This window comes from Choristoneura fumiferana, chromosome 17 (genome assembly GCF_025370935.1).
Source record: "Choristoneura fumiferana chromosome 17, NRCan_CFum_1, whole genome shotgun sequence".
Taxonomy (NCBI): Eukaryota; Metazoa; Arthropoda; class Insecta; order Lepidoptera; family Tortricidae; genus Choristoneura; species Choristoneura fumiferana.
In genome coordinates, this window is record NC_133488.1 from 6,188,061 (window position 1) to 6,207,196 (window position 19,136).

Here is a 19,136-nt window from a genome sequence, read left to right on the forward strand (position 1 = left end):
TAACGGTGGGCGGATGACGGATGCCGAACGATATACGTAATATGGATATGGCTACAATTGGTTTAAAAAAAGAGAATATAATTGAAAAATAGTCAGATAATTGTTTGTTTGTTTGTTTATACTATTTATTGTACAAAAAGAAAAACAGAAAGGTTACATAAAAAAAGTAGTGTTAAGTACAAAGGCGGACTTATTCCTGCCAGTCAACCTTTGAGTGGTAAAGGAGCAATCCAAAAACAGGAATCGACAAATAGAGCAAAACATTTGAATAAATATAAATGCATATGTAAACCTCAAATACTTAACTATATACAATAAATATATAACACATATATAAAACATATAGAGAATTGTATTGTTGTAGTAAATAATCATATTGTTTCTATATTACATGTTTTCAGTGCATTCCCTTTATAGTTCACTATTCAGTTATGCAGCATGTAACGACGACCTCTTTACATCTAAAGATTTAAGAGGTGCGCATTCGTAAAGTGATACTTCACCATTATTAGGAACATTATCACCATCACTCAAATGTCTGTATCGCCTTAAGTTTTACTCCTGTAATGATACTGTCAGTGATGATAATGTAAATAAATAAAATGTGATAAATAAATTTCTATAGCATTTTTATACAAAAATATTAATCGAAGCTTAATAAAAGTCTTATCCATCTTATGCTTTCGTCACCATATTGCATCCATGATCCGCCCTATAAACATAAGAATTTACAATAAATTGGACCGATCTAACTGTACAGCTATAATACAGTCGACCAAACTGATTCATGTACCATCAGCCAAATATGTGGTCTACCACCCTAAGGTTGATAATCGTTTGTATGTCATAAAACAATAATGCCAATAGACGTGTCTGTCAACTTGAAAGTTCAACTTTAGCGACATATTCATTTGATAGGAACTTGTATAAAAATTGATAAACCACTTATATTGCTGATACCACGGTGGAACCTTTTAATAATCAATTTGACTATGATTTTCTTGACTTAAGTATGGCCTATCAACATGACATTAGTAGCACAAAGGTGCCCTGGCACATATTTCAGTTTATTCGAAATAAAAAAAATATATATATATATATATATATATATATATATATATATTATATATATATATATATATATATATATATTTGTAAATGTTTCCAACTAACGTGCCCACAAAATGCCTCCTCTAGTGCTATGTTTGATTAGGAGACTTACTTGTTGGCGAGCGCTTTGATGATGTTCTCTTCGCGATGCCTGATGCAGAGCTCGGAATACTCCGCGGCCGAGGATATGATCTCCAGCAGGCCCCGGATCTTGGTCTTACTTGTCAGCGACAAGCTGAACAGCTCTGCAAGTTTAAACAGGAGTCAGCCATTGAAGTCCACAATAGCTCAAAAGCTATTAACATAAAATACTTGTCGCCCACGTCTTCGTCGCGCATAGAATTCATTTATCGTATCCCGCGGGAACTATGTCATTCTCAGGGATAAAACTATCCTATGCACTTCCCCGGAAGTCAAACTATCTGTATAGCGAATTTCAGCTAAATCGGTTCAGCAGTTTGGACGTGAAAATGTAGCAAACGGGTTGTCACCCGGGATGGATATACCGACCCTGTTTTCGTGTACACGCCCATAGAAGCTCCTGTCAGTTTCTATGGGGCGAGTACACAAAAAACAGGGCCGGTATTTCCATGTCGGTGTTATCCGGGCCGGGAAAGAGTGTCACCCTAACAAACAAATAGACTTACAAACTTTAGCATTTATAATAATAAGTGTAATATAAAAATTGAGTTTTATACTATAACGAATTTGAGGTGCAATTTTATATACGTACCTACACACGTACACGTACCACCAGGGTCAATCACCTTTAGTGTTAAGATTGGTTTTTAGGAATCTTTTTGTATCTTTTATTTCAATTCCAAATTTTATGTTACTTTTACGGTCATCCCGTTAAATCTATATCGAAAATACAAACTGAAATATAAATGCACAGAAAAGATTTGTCCGGGTGAGCGGTTAGTTCCGATGGGGTGCTGAAAGTTTCTCGATGAGGGCTAAAGCATAGATGTCGCTAGTGCCGCTGCTTAAGTGACTAAATAAGAAACAAACAAGCTGAGATATGTGGTGCATAGGAGAAATTCGTGTCTGTACTCCTGTCCAGTGGTAGTGTAGGGGTATGGCACGCAGCACGGAATGCTGAGGACCTGGGTTCGATTCCCGGCGCTGGTCTCTTTTTCTAGTTTTTCTGTGCATCCATGTCTCAGTTTGTATTTTTGGTCGGAGAGATGCCTGTATATTGATGATATGGGTCATGGGATAGCTTTAGCAACTCACCGATGGTGGTATAGTTGATGTAATAGTACGAAGCGATCATGCCCAGGTTGAGGGGCTGGAGATCCATTTCCTCCTCGATGGCGATGCATTTAGACTGCTCCAGGTCCGTTAGGGTGGTTTCTACCAGCTCCGATAAGTGGTCCGAGAGATGCCTGTATATTGACGACATGGTATGAATTAAACATATGCTATCAAAGTTAATACTTGTATTTGAAAACCTAACGAACAAAAAACTAGAAAACCTCCGTCTTTGTGACTTCAAAGTTCAATATCTCAAAAACGGCTGAACGAACGGCCTAGCCGTGGTGGCCTAGCGGCTTGACCTATGGCTTGTCAAGCAGAGGACCGTGGGTTCAAACCCCGGCTCGCACCTCTTGAGTTTTTTGGAATTCATGTGTGGAATTACATTTGAAAGGATCATGCGTCAAAATGGACCAAAAATCAACAGAGCTGAGAGTTAGGCCACTAAAAAGGTCTGCTTATCTACTTTATTTCGTTCTATGGGCACAAAGTTGATTTCCATTGCACAACTGAGATATACATATTATAGTCAAAGTAAATATCTATGAGAAACTGTGTTTTTATTGGAGAATATTGGTAGAACACCTTATATTAGCTTGTATGAAATCATGGAAAACAATGTTAAGGCCGAGTGAATCTGTCTTTATTACCCTCCAGGATTTTTAAAGCGGGACTTATGAGGAGAACTGTCCAGGTAAAACACAATTTCTCATAGATATTTACTAAAAAAAAAAAAAAAAAAATTTAAACTGTTTATTTCAATAAAAAATGCATAATTACTTTATTAACCTTAGCTTCTAATCTTAAATTAAAAAGATTTTTTGAGTTAAGGAGTCTCTAAGTTGTTTGTACAATGTGATCCTAATACAATCATTCTCATATTGCTATACCCACTCAATTTATCTTGACATTCGGAACTTCACGGTGAAATTTGCACACGCTTTTAAACGAAGCAACGAAACTATTAAAAACTGTGTTAACTTTTACAATAAAAAACATAACAAATGCCGCTAATAAATCTACATGTAGGTATTTTTAGTCCAATTGTGTTCGAAATACTGAGAAACGTATGTTACAATTGACCGCTAATCCAAACCCTAAATCAAACGGAGCATAAATAAATAAACCGCAACAAGCTCGGACGCGACACCCGTCGGAACCATGTCGCAGGGGCCTGCGCTACTCTCATAAAGACTTATTTTTGATACGGCAAATGCTCCACCGAACGCCGCGAACGTCCTGCCACGGTAGGTAGTAGGTATATAATAATAGTTGAATAATGAGTATAGGTACAATTATTTAGTCATTTAGGTAGTCTGCCTTCTTACTTTGAACATGTTCTTTTATAATATTTCTGGCTTGTTTACTCGTTCGATCTTTGATTAAGTTTAATAATTCAGTTGAAAATCCATTCAATATACGCGGTAAGATGCACTTCCATACTCTATGACCATATTCGTTATTGGTTTTAGCACTCTGAATAAAACTTGAATATCTCAGCTTTGCAATGGAATTGAACTTGGTGCCCATAGAATGAATTGAAGTACACGTAAAAGACCTACTTAATGACATAATCTTCAGCTCTGTTGGTTTTTTGGTTTGGTTGAATAATACGAATGTATGTTCTCGGGTATTGGATGTTTAATACGTAGTTAAGTATGTATTTATTCATATAAGTATGTTTTATCCGTTGCCTAGTATTTATAGTACAAGTTTTGCTTAGTTTGGGACTTGGTCAATTGTGTCCCGTGATATTTTTTTTATCTTATATCTTTAAACGAGCAATTCTTGTATATATCCAACGATTTCGATTAAATTAGGTATGTGGGGGTTTTCAGGGATGACAAATCGATCTAGCTTGATCTTATCTCTGGGAAAACGGTTAAAATCGAGTTTTAGCCCGAGCAAAGCTCGGTCGCCCAGGTCTTTTTCTCAGAGAGGTGGCCAGTGCCCAGCAATTGGACGTATACAGGTTGGGATGATGATGATGATGTCGTTATCAATTATTATGTCACATTCTCGACTGCTCACCTGTGCGTAACTCCCTGCAGGTTGTAATAATTCGGGTTCTGCGTGAGACGGCGATACAGGAACGTCCAAGTATAGATATATCACAGCGTCCTAAAACAATGCAAAAACAAATTTAGTGCACAATAAATAGTTATTTACGTGGCTGGTGCATAATGAGAGGCATTAAAGTACGAGTGTGGTGTTTTATTGCCTAATTATGTATAGCCGCATACATAACTTTATCTACATGCATATCATAAGTTTTCTATAATATGTTCAGATATGGCCTGTATTTTTAAGGGGGTTGCTCTTCCATACAAACCTACGGACACCCCGCATAGCTTCCGGACATGTTTTCTTAGAGGATTTTTTGAGAATAGTAAATTATGGATATGCTCTTCAAGCAAAATCCAAAAAAAAGTAACTTTATTGCATCAAAAGTGCAGCGTGATGCAGTAAATTTTGATTGCATTTTACCATTGTATGAGTACAACTGACAGTGTTCGCAGCGAACATGTAGTGACATTTTATATGGGTGCGTGAGTCAATGTCACAAAATCAAACTATTGTAAATTGGTATAGACTATTTCGTGTGGTCACGTGACCATCACCTTTGGCTCAGATAATACGACAACTAAATGAAGAAAGCATGCGATCACTGAGAGATCAAGTTCAAGTTTCTGAGTCTAGTATTTACTTTTTGTTTTTAAATCTGTTATTTTCGGAAGTTGAAACGCCTAAACTATTATTTCTGATTAATGCAAGGACACAAACTGTAAGTAAGACGAAAAATAGGTAAGTTACTTTTAAAATTGTCATTTAAAATAATAATTATTTAAGTAACAGACCCAGTCTCGGGCAAAAATTATAACATTGCATACTTTACATACATTATAATGCGGTGCTTCGATCTAGGACAAGTGGTTTAAATTCAACTACAATTCTGAACAGATATTAGTTTTTACTCNAATTGTCATTTAAAATAAATAATTATTATTTAAGTACAGAACGCAGTCCTCGGCAAAAATTATAACATGCATACTTTACATACATTATAATGCGGTGCTTCGATCTAGGACAAGTGGTTTAAATTCAACTTACAAATTCTGAACAGATATTAGTTATTTACTCTTACGTAGACAGTAGCGCCACTAATTATATAAAGCATATTTATTCTCACAATAAAAGGTGCTAGGTGTAATCACTAAAACTAATTAGTTAAAAATTAAGTCTACATCAACATACATTGCAATATCAAAGTTTTACAGTGAGGCTCAAATAAATTCCTACATATCACGGCATTTTTACGGCGCTAAATCTAGGCTCGGTGAATAAAAAGGTTTCACAATCGAAGTAGTTTTCGTACCTTTTTTATTATTATAACTGGCTAGATAAGTAAAATTTAAACGTCATTATAATACATTTTTGTCACAACGTCAAGTCAATGAGATTGATATCAAAAGCAATAATGTTTGAATAATTATGGTTTGAACACAAATCAAGAAGTCAAAAAGTTGGCGGACGAGAGGAATTAGCAAGAGTGCAACTCTTAAACTATTTATGTATGTACGATTCGATGATGAAAAGAATACCTATGTAATTGATACACGGGTATGTTTTATTATCATTTTTGTCAGAAACATTAATATTTGTTACAAGAACACCAGAGGCAGGGCTGTAAGAATTAATTCCTACTGGGTGGCCAAAGTATGGTTTTCGTGTGTACCAAACTTGTGGTCTGCAGCAACCTACTACGAAAACATGCCAAATTTCCCTAACTCTTAGTTGCGTCGTGAACATTTTCACTCCATAGAAGTAAGTCGCTTCCACCGTCTGTCTGCATATGTACGAGTATGTACTGTATGTACTCTATTATGAAGTGATTCAAGATTTTTTATTTTATTTATAAGTGTGAGAAACGGCAGGGGTATGGTTTTGGAGCGTATGTATGGTCATTTCTTTCGCACGCTATGCAACAAGGCCTTGATGCATCTTAGCAAACAACAAGACAAGAGCAGAGACAAGAAAATAAGTCTTTGTTAGGAGTGACACAGGTTGTTAATTTTATGCGTATGTTAGTCTGTCTGTGTATCTTTCCGTCGGCCATCCGTCCGTCCGTCTGTCGATCCGTTCATCTGTCTGTCCGTCTTTCTGTCTGTCTGTGTTTCGAAGTGAACACTACATCATTATTGTCCAGTGATGACATATGGATCCGAGACGTGGTGCTTTACTTTAGGCCTTATAAATAGGCTCAGAGTTGCTCAGCGAGCTATGGAGAGAGCTATGCTTGGGTTTCTCTACGGGACCGAATCAGAAATGAGGAGATACGTAGAAGAACAGGGGTCACCGACATAGCCAAGCGAATCAGCTCGTTGAAGTGGCAATGGGCGGGCTATATAGCACGGAGAGCGGATGGCCGTTGGGGCCGAAAAGTTCTCGAGTGGAGGCCGGATCGGCAAGCGCAGCGTAGGACGCCACCAACAAGATGGACGGATGACCTGGTTAAAGCCGCAGGTTCGCGGTGGATGCAGGCTGCTGCCAGTTGAAGCAACTGGAGGTCTGTGGGTGAGGCCTATGTCCACAGTGGACGTCCTACGGCTGAGATGATGATGATGATGATGGTGAATAAAGTTGTACCAACTGTACTTTAGTCGAAAATTTTACTATGACCTTTAAAATTTATAAGTATTTTATTGATAATTAGAAGCAGAGTCTTGAGAAATAGCTCATGTTAGGAGATAAAGAGATCAGAAGAGGTATCGTTAGATTTGTCTCTGTTAGGAGTGACACAGGTTGTTAATTTTATGCGTATGTGAGTCTGTCTGTGTACCTTTCCGTCGGCTCATCCGTCGTCCGTCTGTTGATCTGTCCATCTGTCTGTCCGTCTGTCTGTCTGTCTGTCTGTGTCGAAGTGAACATTACATCATTGTCCTATTTTTTTAATTATTGTTTACCAACGCACACACCAAACCTTTTATCCTAAAAGCTGAAATTTAAGATAAGGAAAAAAGGGATTTATTATGTAGGTACCTACATAAAATTCTACTGGTTCGTAACTATTATTTAGTTTTTAGGGTTCCGTACCTAAAAAGTGCCAACGGAACCCTATTTCTGAGACTCCGCTGTCTGTCTGTCTGTCTGTCCGCCGTCTGTCACAGGGCTCTATCTCTTGAGTCGTATAGTTAGACACTTGAAATTTTTACAGATTATGTATTACTGTGGCCGCTATAACAACAAATACTCAAACAGAATAAAACAAATATTTAGTTTTTTTTTTGCTAATGTCTAATGTTGTATAGATAATGGTACGGAACACTTCGTGCGCGAACCGACTCGCACTTGGCCAGTTTATTTTTAATACCCAGGGTATTCAATGTTATATATTTAATTTTACAACTCTATCTCCATATCACTAATCTCTGTAAATTTTACATGCAGGCAGAAAGGAATAGCAAAAATCTAAATTCAATATCAGGATATTTTGAAAAAGATAAGTATTGTCACAAAACCGATCTTAATGACGATGATGATGATGATGATGGTCGTATGTCATCGCTGCCGAATTCTAACTTTATTCAATGAAAGACATGGAGAAACTTTGTCACAAAGACATAGTTCAGATAATTTGATATTACGCTACGCTGTCCGTCCGTCTATTTCTATAGGATTACTTAAAACTGAAGCAAACTGAAGTGGCAGTGGCCGGCCATATCAGCCGAAGAACCGATAACTGCTAAGGTAAACGAGTAAAAGCCTAGCGTGGCGAGGACGCCCTCAGACTAGGTGGAGCGATGATCTTCACTGGGTAGCTGACAGTAACTGGATGAGAGTGGCCGAGGGTCGTGCTCAGTGGCGTGCAATTGGAGACGCCTATGTCCAGTAGTGGGCTAAGATAGGCCGATGATGATGATGACTTAAAATAAGACAATAATCCCACTCATATTATAAATGCGAAAGTTTGTTAGTCTGTTTGTTTAATTCTTTATTACCTTTTCACGTCTAATTCGTTGAACCGATTAGGATGAAATTTGGGATACAGATAGTTAGAGTCCCGTAGAAAACATAGGGTAGTTTTTTTAATCGCAATATTCCCGCGGAATAGCTATAAACGAATTCTACGCTGACAGAGTTGCATGCAACAGTATGTAGATACATTAGGGGATTTACCTACTGATAGTCTGATTTAGGTACGTCCATATGCTGTAACTAAAAAGCATCGGTCACTTTATTCGTACACCTAGGTATCTTATAGTCTGTCTGCTAATACTATTTCTGTATTTATTAATACACAATTCCTTTCAGATTCAATGCTAACTAACTGCATATAACTTTGCCTGGATCATTATATTGCTGAAGTAGCCTAGGTGCTGTCATGCAATATTCAAGGTGAAGAAAGAAGAAACGTTGAATGTTGATATGCAAGAAATTAAGGAATATCTGACTGATTAACTATGTTGATTTATTTATTAACGCTGTGTTATAAAGTTGTTCTAAATAAATATGATGTACACAACGAAATAAAGTCTTCGTAGGCATCTTTCTTTTAGCGTTCCGTGGGTGGAAATTTTAGTGGAGCTTCTAAAAACAAGAATACCAACAGTATGTAGTTTTTATTTTTTGACCATCAGTGGTGTAGCGGTATAGCAAGCGTACGGATTACCGAGGACCTGGGTTCGATTCCCAGTGATGGTCTTATTTTTCTGTTTTTTCTGTGCATCTATATTTCAGTTTGTATTTTCAATTTAGGTTTTACGGGATGACCGTAAAAGTAAAAATTTGGAATTGAAATAAAAAATACAAAAAGATTCCAAAAACCAATCTTAAGTTTTTATTTGTCGAATGAAACTACAGTAATATCAGATGATGAGATAATAGGGGTACATATATATAAGTACTATAAAACCGTACAACTTTGACCTTTGAGATAACTTTGCCCAAGTTGTCATTTTTTAAAATATCTGAAATAAAACAAAATTGACTGATTTGTGACCACTTTGTGACATGCACATTTCTAAATCATTTTTGTATATTTTTTTCCCTGTTGTCACGAATAATCTTTTCTTTTCCCTTTATATCGGAATATTTCTTTATTCTGACGGGAGTTGCTTCTCCTTTTTAGGGTTCCGTACCCAAAGGGTGCCAACGGGACCCTATTGCTGAGATTCTGCTGTCTGTCTGTGTGTTTGTCTGTCTGTCTTCTACTGGTTCGTAACTATTATTTAGTTTTTATAGCCGGTTACGTTTAAGTTATGAAGAAATATAAATTTCATTTCATAGTATGTACCACACAGTATATATCATAATCAAACTTCGTGTCTACTTCCTGGCGTTGACATATTATCACATGGAATTCAAACTCACATCAAAAAAATGTACAAAGAATTACGAATTTGTGCGCTAGTTTCAAAAAATTACTACCCGTAATAATAGTACTACCCGTAATAGTTGTACACCGGTAGTAATGAGTGAATTCCATGCGACACCATGTCACCGCCAGGAAGTATGACACTCAACTTCGAAGCTGTCTCACCCTGGAGATCGCATAGATCGATATTTACTTGACATCTTATTCCGAAACTTATTTATTTATTTTGTCACTAGTAACGTGCTAGCACAAGTCTTTTCGCGATAGTTTTAATCTTCTTCTGCGTGAACATAAACATTGTAGTAGAAAAATAGTAGAATTATTATATGTTCAATTTTTTTAACAACGAGTTGGTGTTATGCTCTATGTCACAGGATGACTAAATATTGACTATCCATATCGATAATAATATCACTCATGTTTAGACTTTGCTCATGTCTAGCTTTAGAGACATTCTTGACTGAGCCGGCCGCGATAACTGTAGTAGGTAGTATGGCGTTCTTTTCGAGTGTCATTGCTACTGAACTGTCAGGTTGCCTTACAGAAGAAAAGGAAACTCGTGTAAAATGACAATCTCGCATACAGATACCCAGAATCAAGAACCAAAATCAGAAGAATTGTATAAGCTCATATATTGATAATTTTTTATTGTGAGCTTACTTTTTTTAATTATGTGTAACTATTATTACAAATTATATATTTTTAAGCTTCTGGTACCTTGACTTTTGTATTTAGGACTATTGCATGGTAGGTGCACGCGGCTATTAGCTAGTTTATAAGATCTCCGCTTACAAATTGTATCTTTCGCGTCACTGCTTTCATTATAGTGGCATCATAATAATGTTTGATTTTGAGTTTGCATTACATTATAGGCACTAAGTAAGTATAGAAGTTAGGTTGGTCAAAACTGTCTTATTGGCTGTACATTTATTTTCATCCTATCTAGTGTCCCAAATTTCAAATTTGACAATTTTCAAAATCACTCAATATGCTTGACTGAAATGTTTTGAATGAAATCTGGGCCATATTGTCCGAAATAAAGGTCTTTACTTATTATTGTAATAGCTGGTTCAGATTTTCGATCACGAACCCATCTGGACCCGGTCATTTGAAAGGCATGGGACCACAGCCAACATATCTAATATAGACGAGATAAGCAGAATTTTGGAGGTCTATCCCCTAATACACTATTAGGATGTGCTAGCGGACAGGCCTCTACAGTTGTCAGATCCGAACAGTAATTCACATGGAGTGGGCTATGGCGTTATAGGATGCCGCATACAGCATTACCGAGATATGGAGTGAGATAACGGATACCTACCATTCCAATTTTTCCAATATCATATAAATTGTACTTTTAGTAGACGATGACATGCCGTTCACTAAATGGGCCGCTCAAACTATATAATATAATGCTTCAAAAATGTGTTTCACATACTTTTATTCTGACCTAGAAAGACTTGTAATAGTATGTGATATTTTTGATTGGTTCGATTGTATCTATCCTGTCTTGAGTGGATAGAGATTAACGAAATAAATACTTGAATAATTGAGTGGTTTCGGTGTTACCAGGTTCCTTGACCCTTGATGCGTGGCTTTACTGGTATGTCCATGAGGCACATGTGCTGTATGACCAGTGATGTAAATAATGGAGTTGTTCTTTCAATAAATAATACACTTTATTACATACATTATAATAATTATTTTTATTCTTGGACCACATTTAGATTAACAATGAAAATTGCTATTACCTTATCATTACTATGGCGACGTGTCAAAAGAACGCAGCACATTGCTTCGGGACAGAGAACTTGTTAATTTGCGGAACCTCATATAAATTGATAACAATATTTTTTACTTTACTTCTTCGCTACGAACCGTGCCCCACAACTACGTCCATGTGAAATATCTATACAATAAATTTACATACACGCCGCTCTCTTTCTCTTCCATGTAAAACAATATGTTATTATGTATGTATAGTATATGTCACACCAGCTAGACTAGCTGTCACAAATACCTACTATATAAATATAACTATTATTAGGTATTGTGTGATATATATATTATTTCATGTAGGAGGAGGGAGGTGGAGGAGGGCGTGTACTGCATGTTATTTATATTATGTAGGAACGTATCACATAGATCTAACTGTGCCGCACGGTTGACAGCAGAGAAACCTAGGGCAAAATTAAATACTGTAGGTTCTAGAAAGTGACTAACAGTCAAGCTCAAAAAAATATATTTGCTTGGTACGGTTGGCTTGTTGATTGACTGGACAGCGGGCATATTTAACTTGTATCACAGTTTATACCTTTTTTTTGTTCTCAAAGTATTAGCTGAATCTAATGCCGACGTTGTTCACTAGCAGACCTGACCCCCCTGATTCTGATAATTATTCTCAAACGCTGTCTAATGCGACATACTGCATTTTACTTACCCCAAAGAAAAGATTGTATGGTAGAACTGCAACTGTCACAGGCGGAACGGCAGTAATGGGCCTAGTAATTGCAGCCTGCTCGCGTGCTTGGACAGATGAGAGGAATAAAGCAACATAATAATTAAAAGAAACTGGAATTAATCAAAATACCACGCACAGGACTTATCACGCTAACACACACGAGTAATATTTACCTCGATGTTTCGGCAACATTACAGTGGCCGTGGTCACGAGTAGACTGAAGTGTGGGGTGTCAAGTCTGCCTAGCAGCGCGAGTCCTTCGAACTACCCGCACTTGGTCATTTTTATTTGTCACCCCACACTTCAGTCTACCCGTGACCACGGCCACTGTAATGTTGCCGAAACGTCGAGGTAAATATTACTCGTGTCTAAAAATATATTGTTTCCAAAATAGTTACTTGATTTATAATGCATAATATTTGGCATGATTATTGGGATATGAATTTACTGTACCAGCGGGAAAATTACAAATTAATTATACCCACTGCCCGGTCAACCAGACTAGTTAGCCGTAGATCCTACAGGCAAAGTGCGCTCAAAAAGTAGCAAAGTAAATACATTCCCTTTTTACTCTTAGTATTTGAGGACATGTATAGTTATTTTCACACCTCTCCTTCAGAAAAGTAACTTTTCCTCCCTGACGAGAGGGAGAGAGCAAAGTGGAACTTTTCTGTTCAAGGCTTTTCTAAGTATTTTATTGCAAATGCAATTTTTTGAAGTTGATAATTGTAAAGCCACGCCATTTTCTATGCTGGTTGTTCTTTAATAATATTTAGAATTTACTTTTTTCAAGTTTCTTAATGCTCGGTGTGAAAAGTTGTATGAGCGACTCGGGAGCAAAATTATTTTCATCTTGTGCGTTAACACTTGAATCCCTCATTACGCTCAGGATTCTACTTTAGAATCCTTCGCTACATTCTGGATTCAATGTACGCCCTCGCCGTAAATACACCATTTTGCTCTAGTTCCTTCACAAGACCTTGAAGAAAGAACTGCGTTATTTTTCCGCCTTTGTACCTTTGCAAGAACTGAAGATGCTACTGCGAAAGGAACAAAGACAAAAAAATAAACGCAGTTTTTCCTTCTAGTCTTGTAAAGGAACTAATGCAAAAAAAACGCAGTAGTTCCATCGCACGAACATCCAAAGGAAGCACTGCCAATAATCCAGTACGCACGACTACAAGCCTGCTGGATCGGATAAAAATCCTAGCAGATAATACTTACAATAGGTAGTTATATGATACGAATTGACAACTGTTTTCGACTCGAAGGTAACAAAGGGAGTGTAGATGATTTTGGAACTGCTCGTAGTCTTCTGCTGATTGTGCCAAATCATCGGTTATGATTATCCTAACAAAATCAATTTATAGAGATATGTAGGTACAAAATTAGCACGGGATAGTTTTTTTACCGCAATTTGATACCAGTTATCGGCGAGTGGGTGAACGTTTGCTGTTATGTAAGTATTTCGTAAGTATTTATTTATACCTATAAAGGCAAAACATGGCCTAAAAATGCATGAGATTTGGCAAACATACAATTGGAATTATGGAATACTCCTTGAGGATCACAGAGGTGCAAGAAGTTTTTTTTTAATTCGAATACCTACACTACAGAATAGATTTTTTTCTTCAACGGGAGCGAAGCCGCGGGATTAAGCTAGTAATTATATATACGAACTGAGAAATCCAGATGCAGAAGCCTAGATAAACTCTTCGTCAACTCTTTTCATGGTTAGCAACTTATTAATAATTGATATTAGCAGCTTATGATTACTAATTCTCTACCAAAAGTCTTGCCACAGAAATTGAGTGATGATGATGATGATAATTAGGGTAGTAAACTCTGTATGCTTTTTATTACCTCTTTTGATAGAAAGAGCTTACACGAAGCACTGTTCATAAAATATTAGGTATGTCAAAGGCACTGTTATACATGCTCGTTACTAGTAACATGCTTATAAGAATGCTTATGAGCATGCTCATGGACTGAAGCTAACGCGTTCACACTTGCTTATTACCTTTCCCCCTTCCACCCCGTCTCGAGCTTGCCACTAATAAGCATGCTCGATAGTGGCATGTCCTGTTCACACATGCTACTAGCTAGCATTTGCTCAATAGTAGCATGCTTTCTTGCTACTAAAGAGCATGTGTAACAGTGTCTTAAGGGACTTTGGCCTTACGGATGCCCTTGATAAACTTGATTGCCTGTGCATTCCTGTGCGTGTCGTACAAGTGACTAAGAGCCCTGGTGGCAGCGCTCTCTATTGCCAACTACGAATTCCAGCTCTCGGCGTGGAAGGTAAGGACAAACCACCGCACTATTTTCCCAAGAAACTCGTCCTGTACATTTGCTACCGATTTTCAACCGACGACCATGACCACATTAGCAAGAGGAGTAGGACCATCAACCAAGACAAGAAACCGTGGTCAGAATCTTGGTAATTTCTCAATTTATCGTACACATATTATGAACACTTGAAAGGCGTTTGGCTCGTATTATAATATGCGAACAGTTATACAAGACCCTGCTTCTAATTATCAATAAAATACCTATAAATTTTATAGGTCGTAGTAAAATTTTCGAGTAAAGTACAGTTGGTACAAAATTTCGTGACTCGATAAAAAAATGTGAATATTACTCGAAGGAGTACCCCGATCGGGTAGCTAAGTGTCGCAATAGACTTTCGCTAGCTGGCGCTGTCTATTTGAGTGTGTGCGTGAGCTCCTAGTGTCCGTATACGGCCGCAATTGACGTTCAAAGTAAAGCACCTCGTTTGCGGCTTTGGCGGAATATTTCATTTCGAGTGTGGGGTCTAAAAATCGGTTACGCTTAGATACTCCCGCCATTAGTTTTTGGTGAAATAATTCTTCATAATTTACGAAAAAAACCTGAAAAAAGGAACTATTGATAACAGCGCCATCTAACGGGACATTGCTCATGAGCTAACCAGGAGCAAACCCCTTAAAGCCGGGTGCGCATCATGTGATTAAAGTTCTATCTTTGTCACTATTTGCTATTATAAGCAGGACAGCCACATTTCAAACTGTCAATTTGCTTAAGAGTGTAGACCTGCTTTATAACTGCCTTTGTGACGAGACACTGCAGGGGTCAAATGAGGGTCATTACTTAAATTTTGTTTATTTAATTCAGTTTATCACATTTTTGGAATCTGATTTCTGAAAACGCTTCACAAAGCCTATTTCTCCAAATGGTTTTCGATTTATTATATTTTGTCAAAAATTGGGACATCCCAATTAAATCCACGATCTTATTTTTGGGAATTCTCAATAAATTTTTATAAATCCCGGAATTTAAACCCAGTTGTTGCTAACACCTTGTACATACCATCGTCACAAAATATGTAATAGTACCTACAAGTAATTGAAAGTGTAATTATTTAGAACTGTTAACCACGCACAAAGTTCCACGCACTGATACTCGTATTTTTGCTAAGCAATATCAAACGAATAAAAAAAATTCTTAGCAAGTACGCCGTCCTGCTATTTGACGCAGGCGTGGATTTTCTTTGCATCATCTTTAAAATGTCTTTTAAACGTGTTTAAGCCTCAAGCAATTTGAACACAGAATAGCGAATAAATAACTCTTTTCATAAAAACATCAAAGATAAGCTTTTTAATAGAATATTTTTAAGCTGGTATGGCAAGATTTATGTACAAAATGAGCATGATTATGTTAAGTATTCATTCATAGATTTTTTTTGAAGGAAGAGATGAAAGCAAGTTTTATTATTATTTCTTGAATTTAAATATACTTAGCAGCAGTAAACAATTGGGCCCTCAAAAATGTATGCAGTTATAGGCAAATTTGTATGACGAGTAGGCAAAATTTTGTGCCGCTGAGTATTTTAACTTTGCCTCGTCAAATACAATTAATACTTAGGGCCTGTTTCACCACTTGTCAACTAACTTTAAGTGTCAGATAAAATTAATGCCATCTTTGTTTATTCAGTCAAAACAAACAGAGACGGCATCACTGATATTCGTCACTTATAGTTAGACGACAAGTGGTGAAACAGGCACTTAATATTAGAATCGACAAAACGTAATGTAGGACGCGCTTACTCATACATAGCCTATGTTACTCAGGAGTAATCTAATATTCTAGTGGTGAAAGAATTTATGTAATCGTTCTAGTGGTTTTTAAATTTGTTCGTACAGACATGCAACAACACAAAGCTTTCCTCTTGATAATATTAAATAAAAAATAAATAAATTCCTACATGGGACAATTGAATCCAATTGACCTAGTTCCAAACTAAGCAAAGCTTGTACTATGGGTTAAAGGCAACGGGTAAACATACTTATATAGATAAATATGTATTAAACACCCAAGATTCGAGATCCAATTTTCGTATTATTCATACAAATATCTGCCCCGTCCGGGGATCGTATATTAAAATAATAATACCTAATAATAATGATGATGATAAGGGGATAATGTAGCAATCAAATGGCGAAAGAATTTTTAAAATTAGTTCAGTTTTTTTTTGAGTTTATTCGTTACAAACATAGGACAATACAAATCTTTCGTCTTTATAATATTAGTATAGATGTAGTACCACGTTTATTAAGTTGGTTAGTAGCATTACATTAAGATATTAGTGAAACATTGTGTGCTTTCATTGGCAGTTCCTTAGTATTTTTTGCGGTAGTCACGGGACCTTTCTGCGGTTGACATCAATGCATAAAAGATGAATGAGTCCGCATCTAATGTAATGTCAACGGACTTAATTTTGTTTGTTATGAAATAAACATTGTATTTGGTGTGGAATAATCAGTGATCACATTTATCACCGTTAGGTTTTATATTAGTTGTGCGGCTACAGGGTGTCTTTGACCATGGCGCTTTAAATGCAATGTTCGATTCTACTCGCAAACTTAGCTACTTTTGTTTTGTAACATTTTCAAATAACTTGTATTCAGATAATTTATTGATCCTCAAAGTTTAAACGTTAAGTCGGTGTATTTCGGACATGGCGGTGATCGCTGTCACATGATATGGGAGCCTTTAAATAATATTTGACATTTTGTATATGACATCTCTTAGATAAACATTTATCAATATGCTGTCAATTTTGTATCGTATCGCATACATTGAAAATTGCATTTAATCTGTAGGTAAAAAGTGAAATTAACAGTGATCATATTTTTAAAAAAGTTGTAGAAATAAGTAGCTCAGTTTTATGTGAGTATCGATTTAAAACCCCATGGCCAGACAGAAACTCCCTGTATAATAAAGGCTGGTAACACAAATCAATGTGACTATCAACTTTATTGTTTTATTATTAATGTTGGGTGTTACTGGCAGGCAGGCTTTTTTCATGACACTAATTTAATTAATAAACTTAAATTCAGACTTTGTTAACATTGTAATAAAATTATTATTGCCAGCGCAATGTACAGCAAAGTAAATTGACAAGTAATAATCAAAGTATCAGTCGGCTGTCATTTACACTTACTTGTCAATTTACTTTGCTGTTGATTGCTGGCAATTATAATTTTGTTGGAAAGTTAACAGTCTGAATTTTAGTTTATTAATTAAATTAATGTCATTGTTAAAAAAAGCCCAGCTGCCGGTAACACACTGTATAAATAGATGAATAGAACGTTCGTTAATTTTGTTTATACTAGGTGTCTACCTGTCTAAGTACGTAAAATAGGTACAGTCGCTGACAGAAAATCAGAAAGATTTAATAGTTTTTCCCTAACACCGATTCATTTAACGGCATTTTTATTTCAACTCATCATATTTTGTAAGGCCACACATACCGAAACTACCACTGCTTGCACAGGGATTAAACAATTATAAACAGTACGTGCTTCGACAGCAACAAATTTCCATTTTCAGAATTCATACACATCCGTATGAAACAGATTATAAAACCGCGATATATTATCGCATTTATTCCTGCCTTGACCGGCTTGGAAATGGCGGGAGGGCTCTCTAGCTAGATAAGAGCCCTCCATACGGACTGTTTAGGCCTTCGTATTATGCTCTGATATTCTTCTATGTTTAAAACTGAGAGGGATGAGCGGTCATCATCATCCCAGCCTTTAAACGACCCACTGCTGGGCACAGGCATCTCAAAATGACTTGGCTTGGGCCATAGTTCCCACGCGGGCCCAGTTCAGATTGGGAACTTCAAACAGGCTATTGAACTGCGTTTGTGGAGGTTTCCTCGCGATGTTTTTCTTTACGTAAAGCTCGTGGTAGATTTAATGTAATTCCGCACATGAATATCGAAAAACTAAGAGGTATTTTTTTAGCATTAATAAGGTGCTTGTTGCAGGTTGCAGCATCGTGCGGATTGGAAATTTTAGAGAATTACCGTCTTTTGTTTAATACTTCAATGTGGAGATCTGTGAGTTACCACAATAAGCCACCACTCTATTTTACCTTGACGTTTGTCATTTGCCTGAATAATACTCCATCGAGCGTCCCGTCATGTGCTGTCTTTGTGAAGCACCAAACTATACAGAAATCAAAAGCCCTGCGGTTCTCAAAAACATTAAAATGCTGAGAGCTATCCCTAATCCACCCTGTCCCATCCTGTTTGCTTCATTTAACATCAATAAACCCTTCCAAACAAGCCATTAAATATTTTACGGTGAGACATCCGATCCCTTCCATGTCATCCCGTTGTCAAAACACTAATTGCTGGCAACAGCTTAGGGGTGCCGGAAATCTCCGGTCTTTACCAATGAGATTAAAGCTTTACAGATTTTTTACAGGATTTTGTGTAACGGGCGTGAAGGATTGTAAGAATGTAAATTATTTTCAAATCCTGCAAGTGGAATTTTGCGTACTTCCATTGATCGGATTCACTTGAAGTTTGGACGAGCAAAAAAACATGCACTAAAAATAAAAAATAAACTAATTGTACTTTAAGTATGAGCAAATGAGTAAGTA

General features: G+C 36.7%; 2 protein-coding genes across 5 annotated transcripts in view; one reads left to right on the plus strand and one right to left on the minus strand.

The window, feature by feature from the left end:
* LOC141437496 (potassium channel subfamily K member 18-like) overlaps nt 1-19,136 on the plus strand; it is a 238,779-nt gene that overhangs the window by 75,958 nt on the left and 143,685 nt on the right. The window lies entirely within an intron of this gene.
* Nucleotides 1,201-4,463, minus strand: LOC141437421 (U5 small nuclear ribonucleoprotein 200 kDa helicase-like). The gene is made up of 3 exons (XM_074100775.1): nt 4,399-4,463; nt 2,347-2,498; nt 1,201-1,355 (listed from the first exon to the last, which is right to left on the minus strand). The coding sequence occupies exons 2-3, from the start codon at nt 2,411-2,413 to the stop codon at nt 1,219-1,221; spliced, it is 204 nt and encodes a 67-aa protein (XP_073956876.1). The 5' UTR covers nt 2,414-2,498; nt 4,399-4,463; the 3' UTR covers nt 1,201-1,218.

Coding starts and splice junctions, on each gene's coding strand:
- LOC141437421 (XM_074100775.1), bottom strand. CDS start 2,413: ATGGATCTCCAGCCCCTCAACCTGGGCATGATCGCTTCGTACTATTAC. Junction 1,356..2,346: donor CATCAACTATACCACCATCG/GTGAGTTGCTAA, acceptor TTAAACTTGCAG/AGCTGTTCAGCTTGTCGCTG.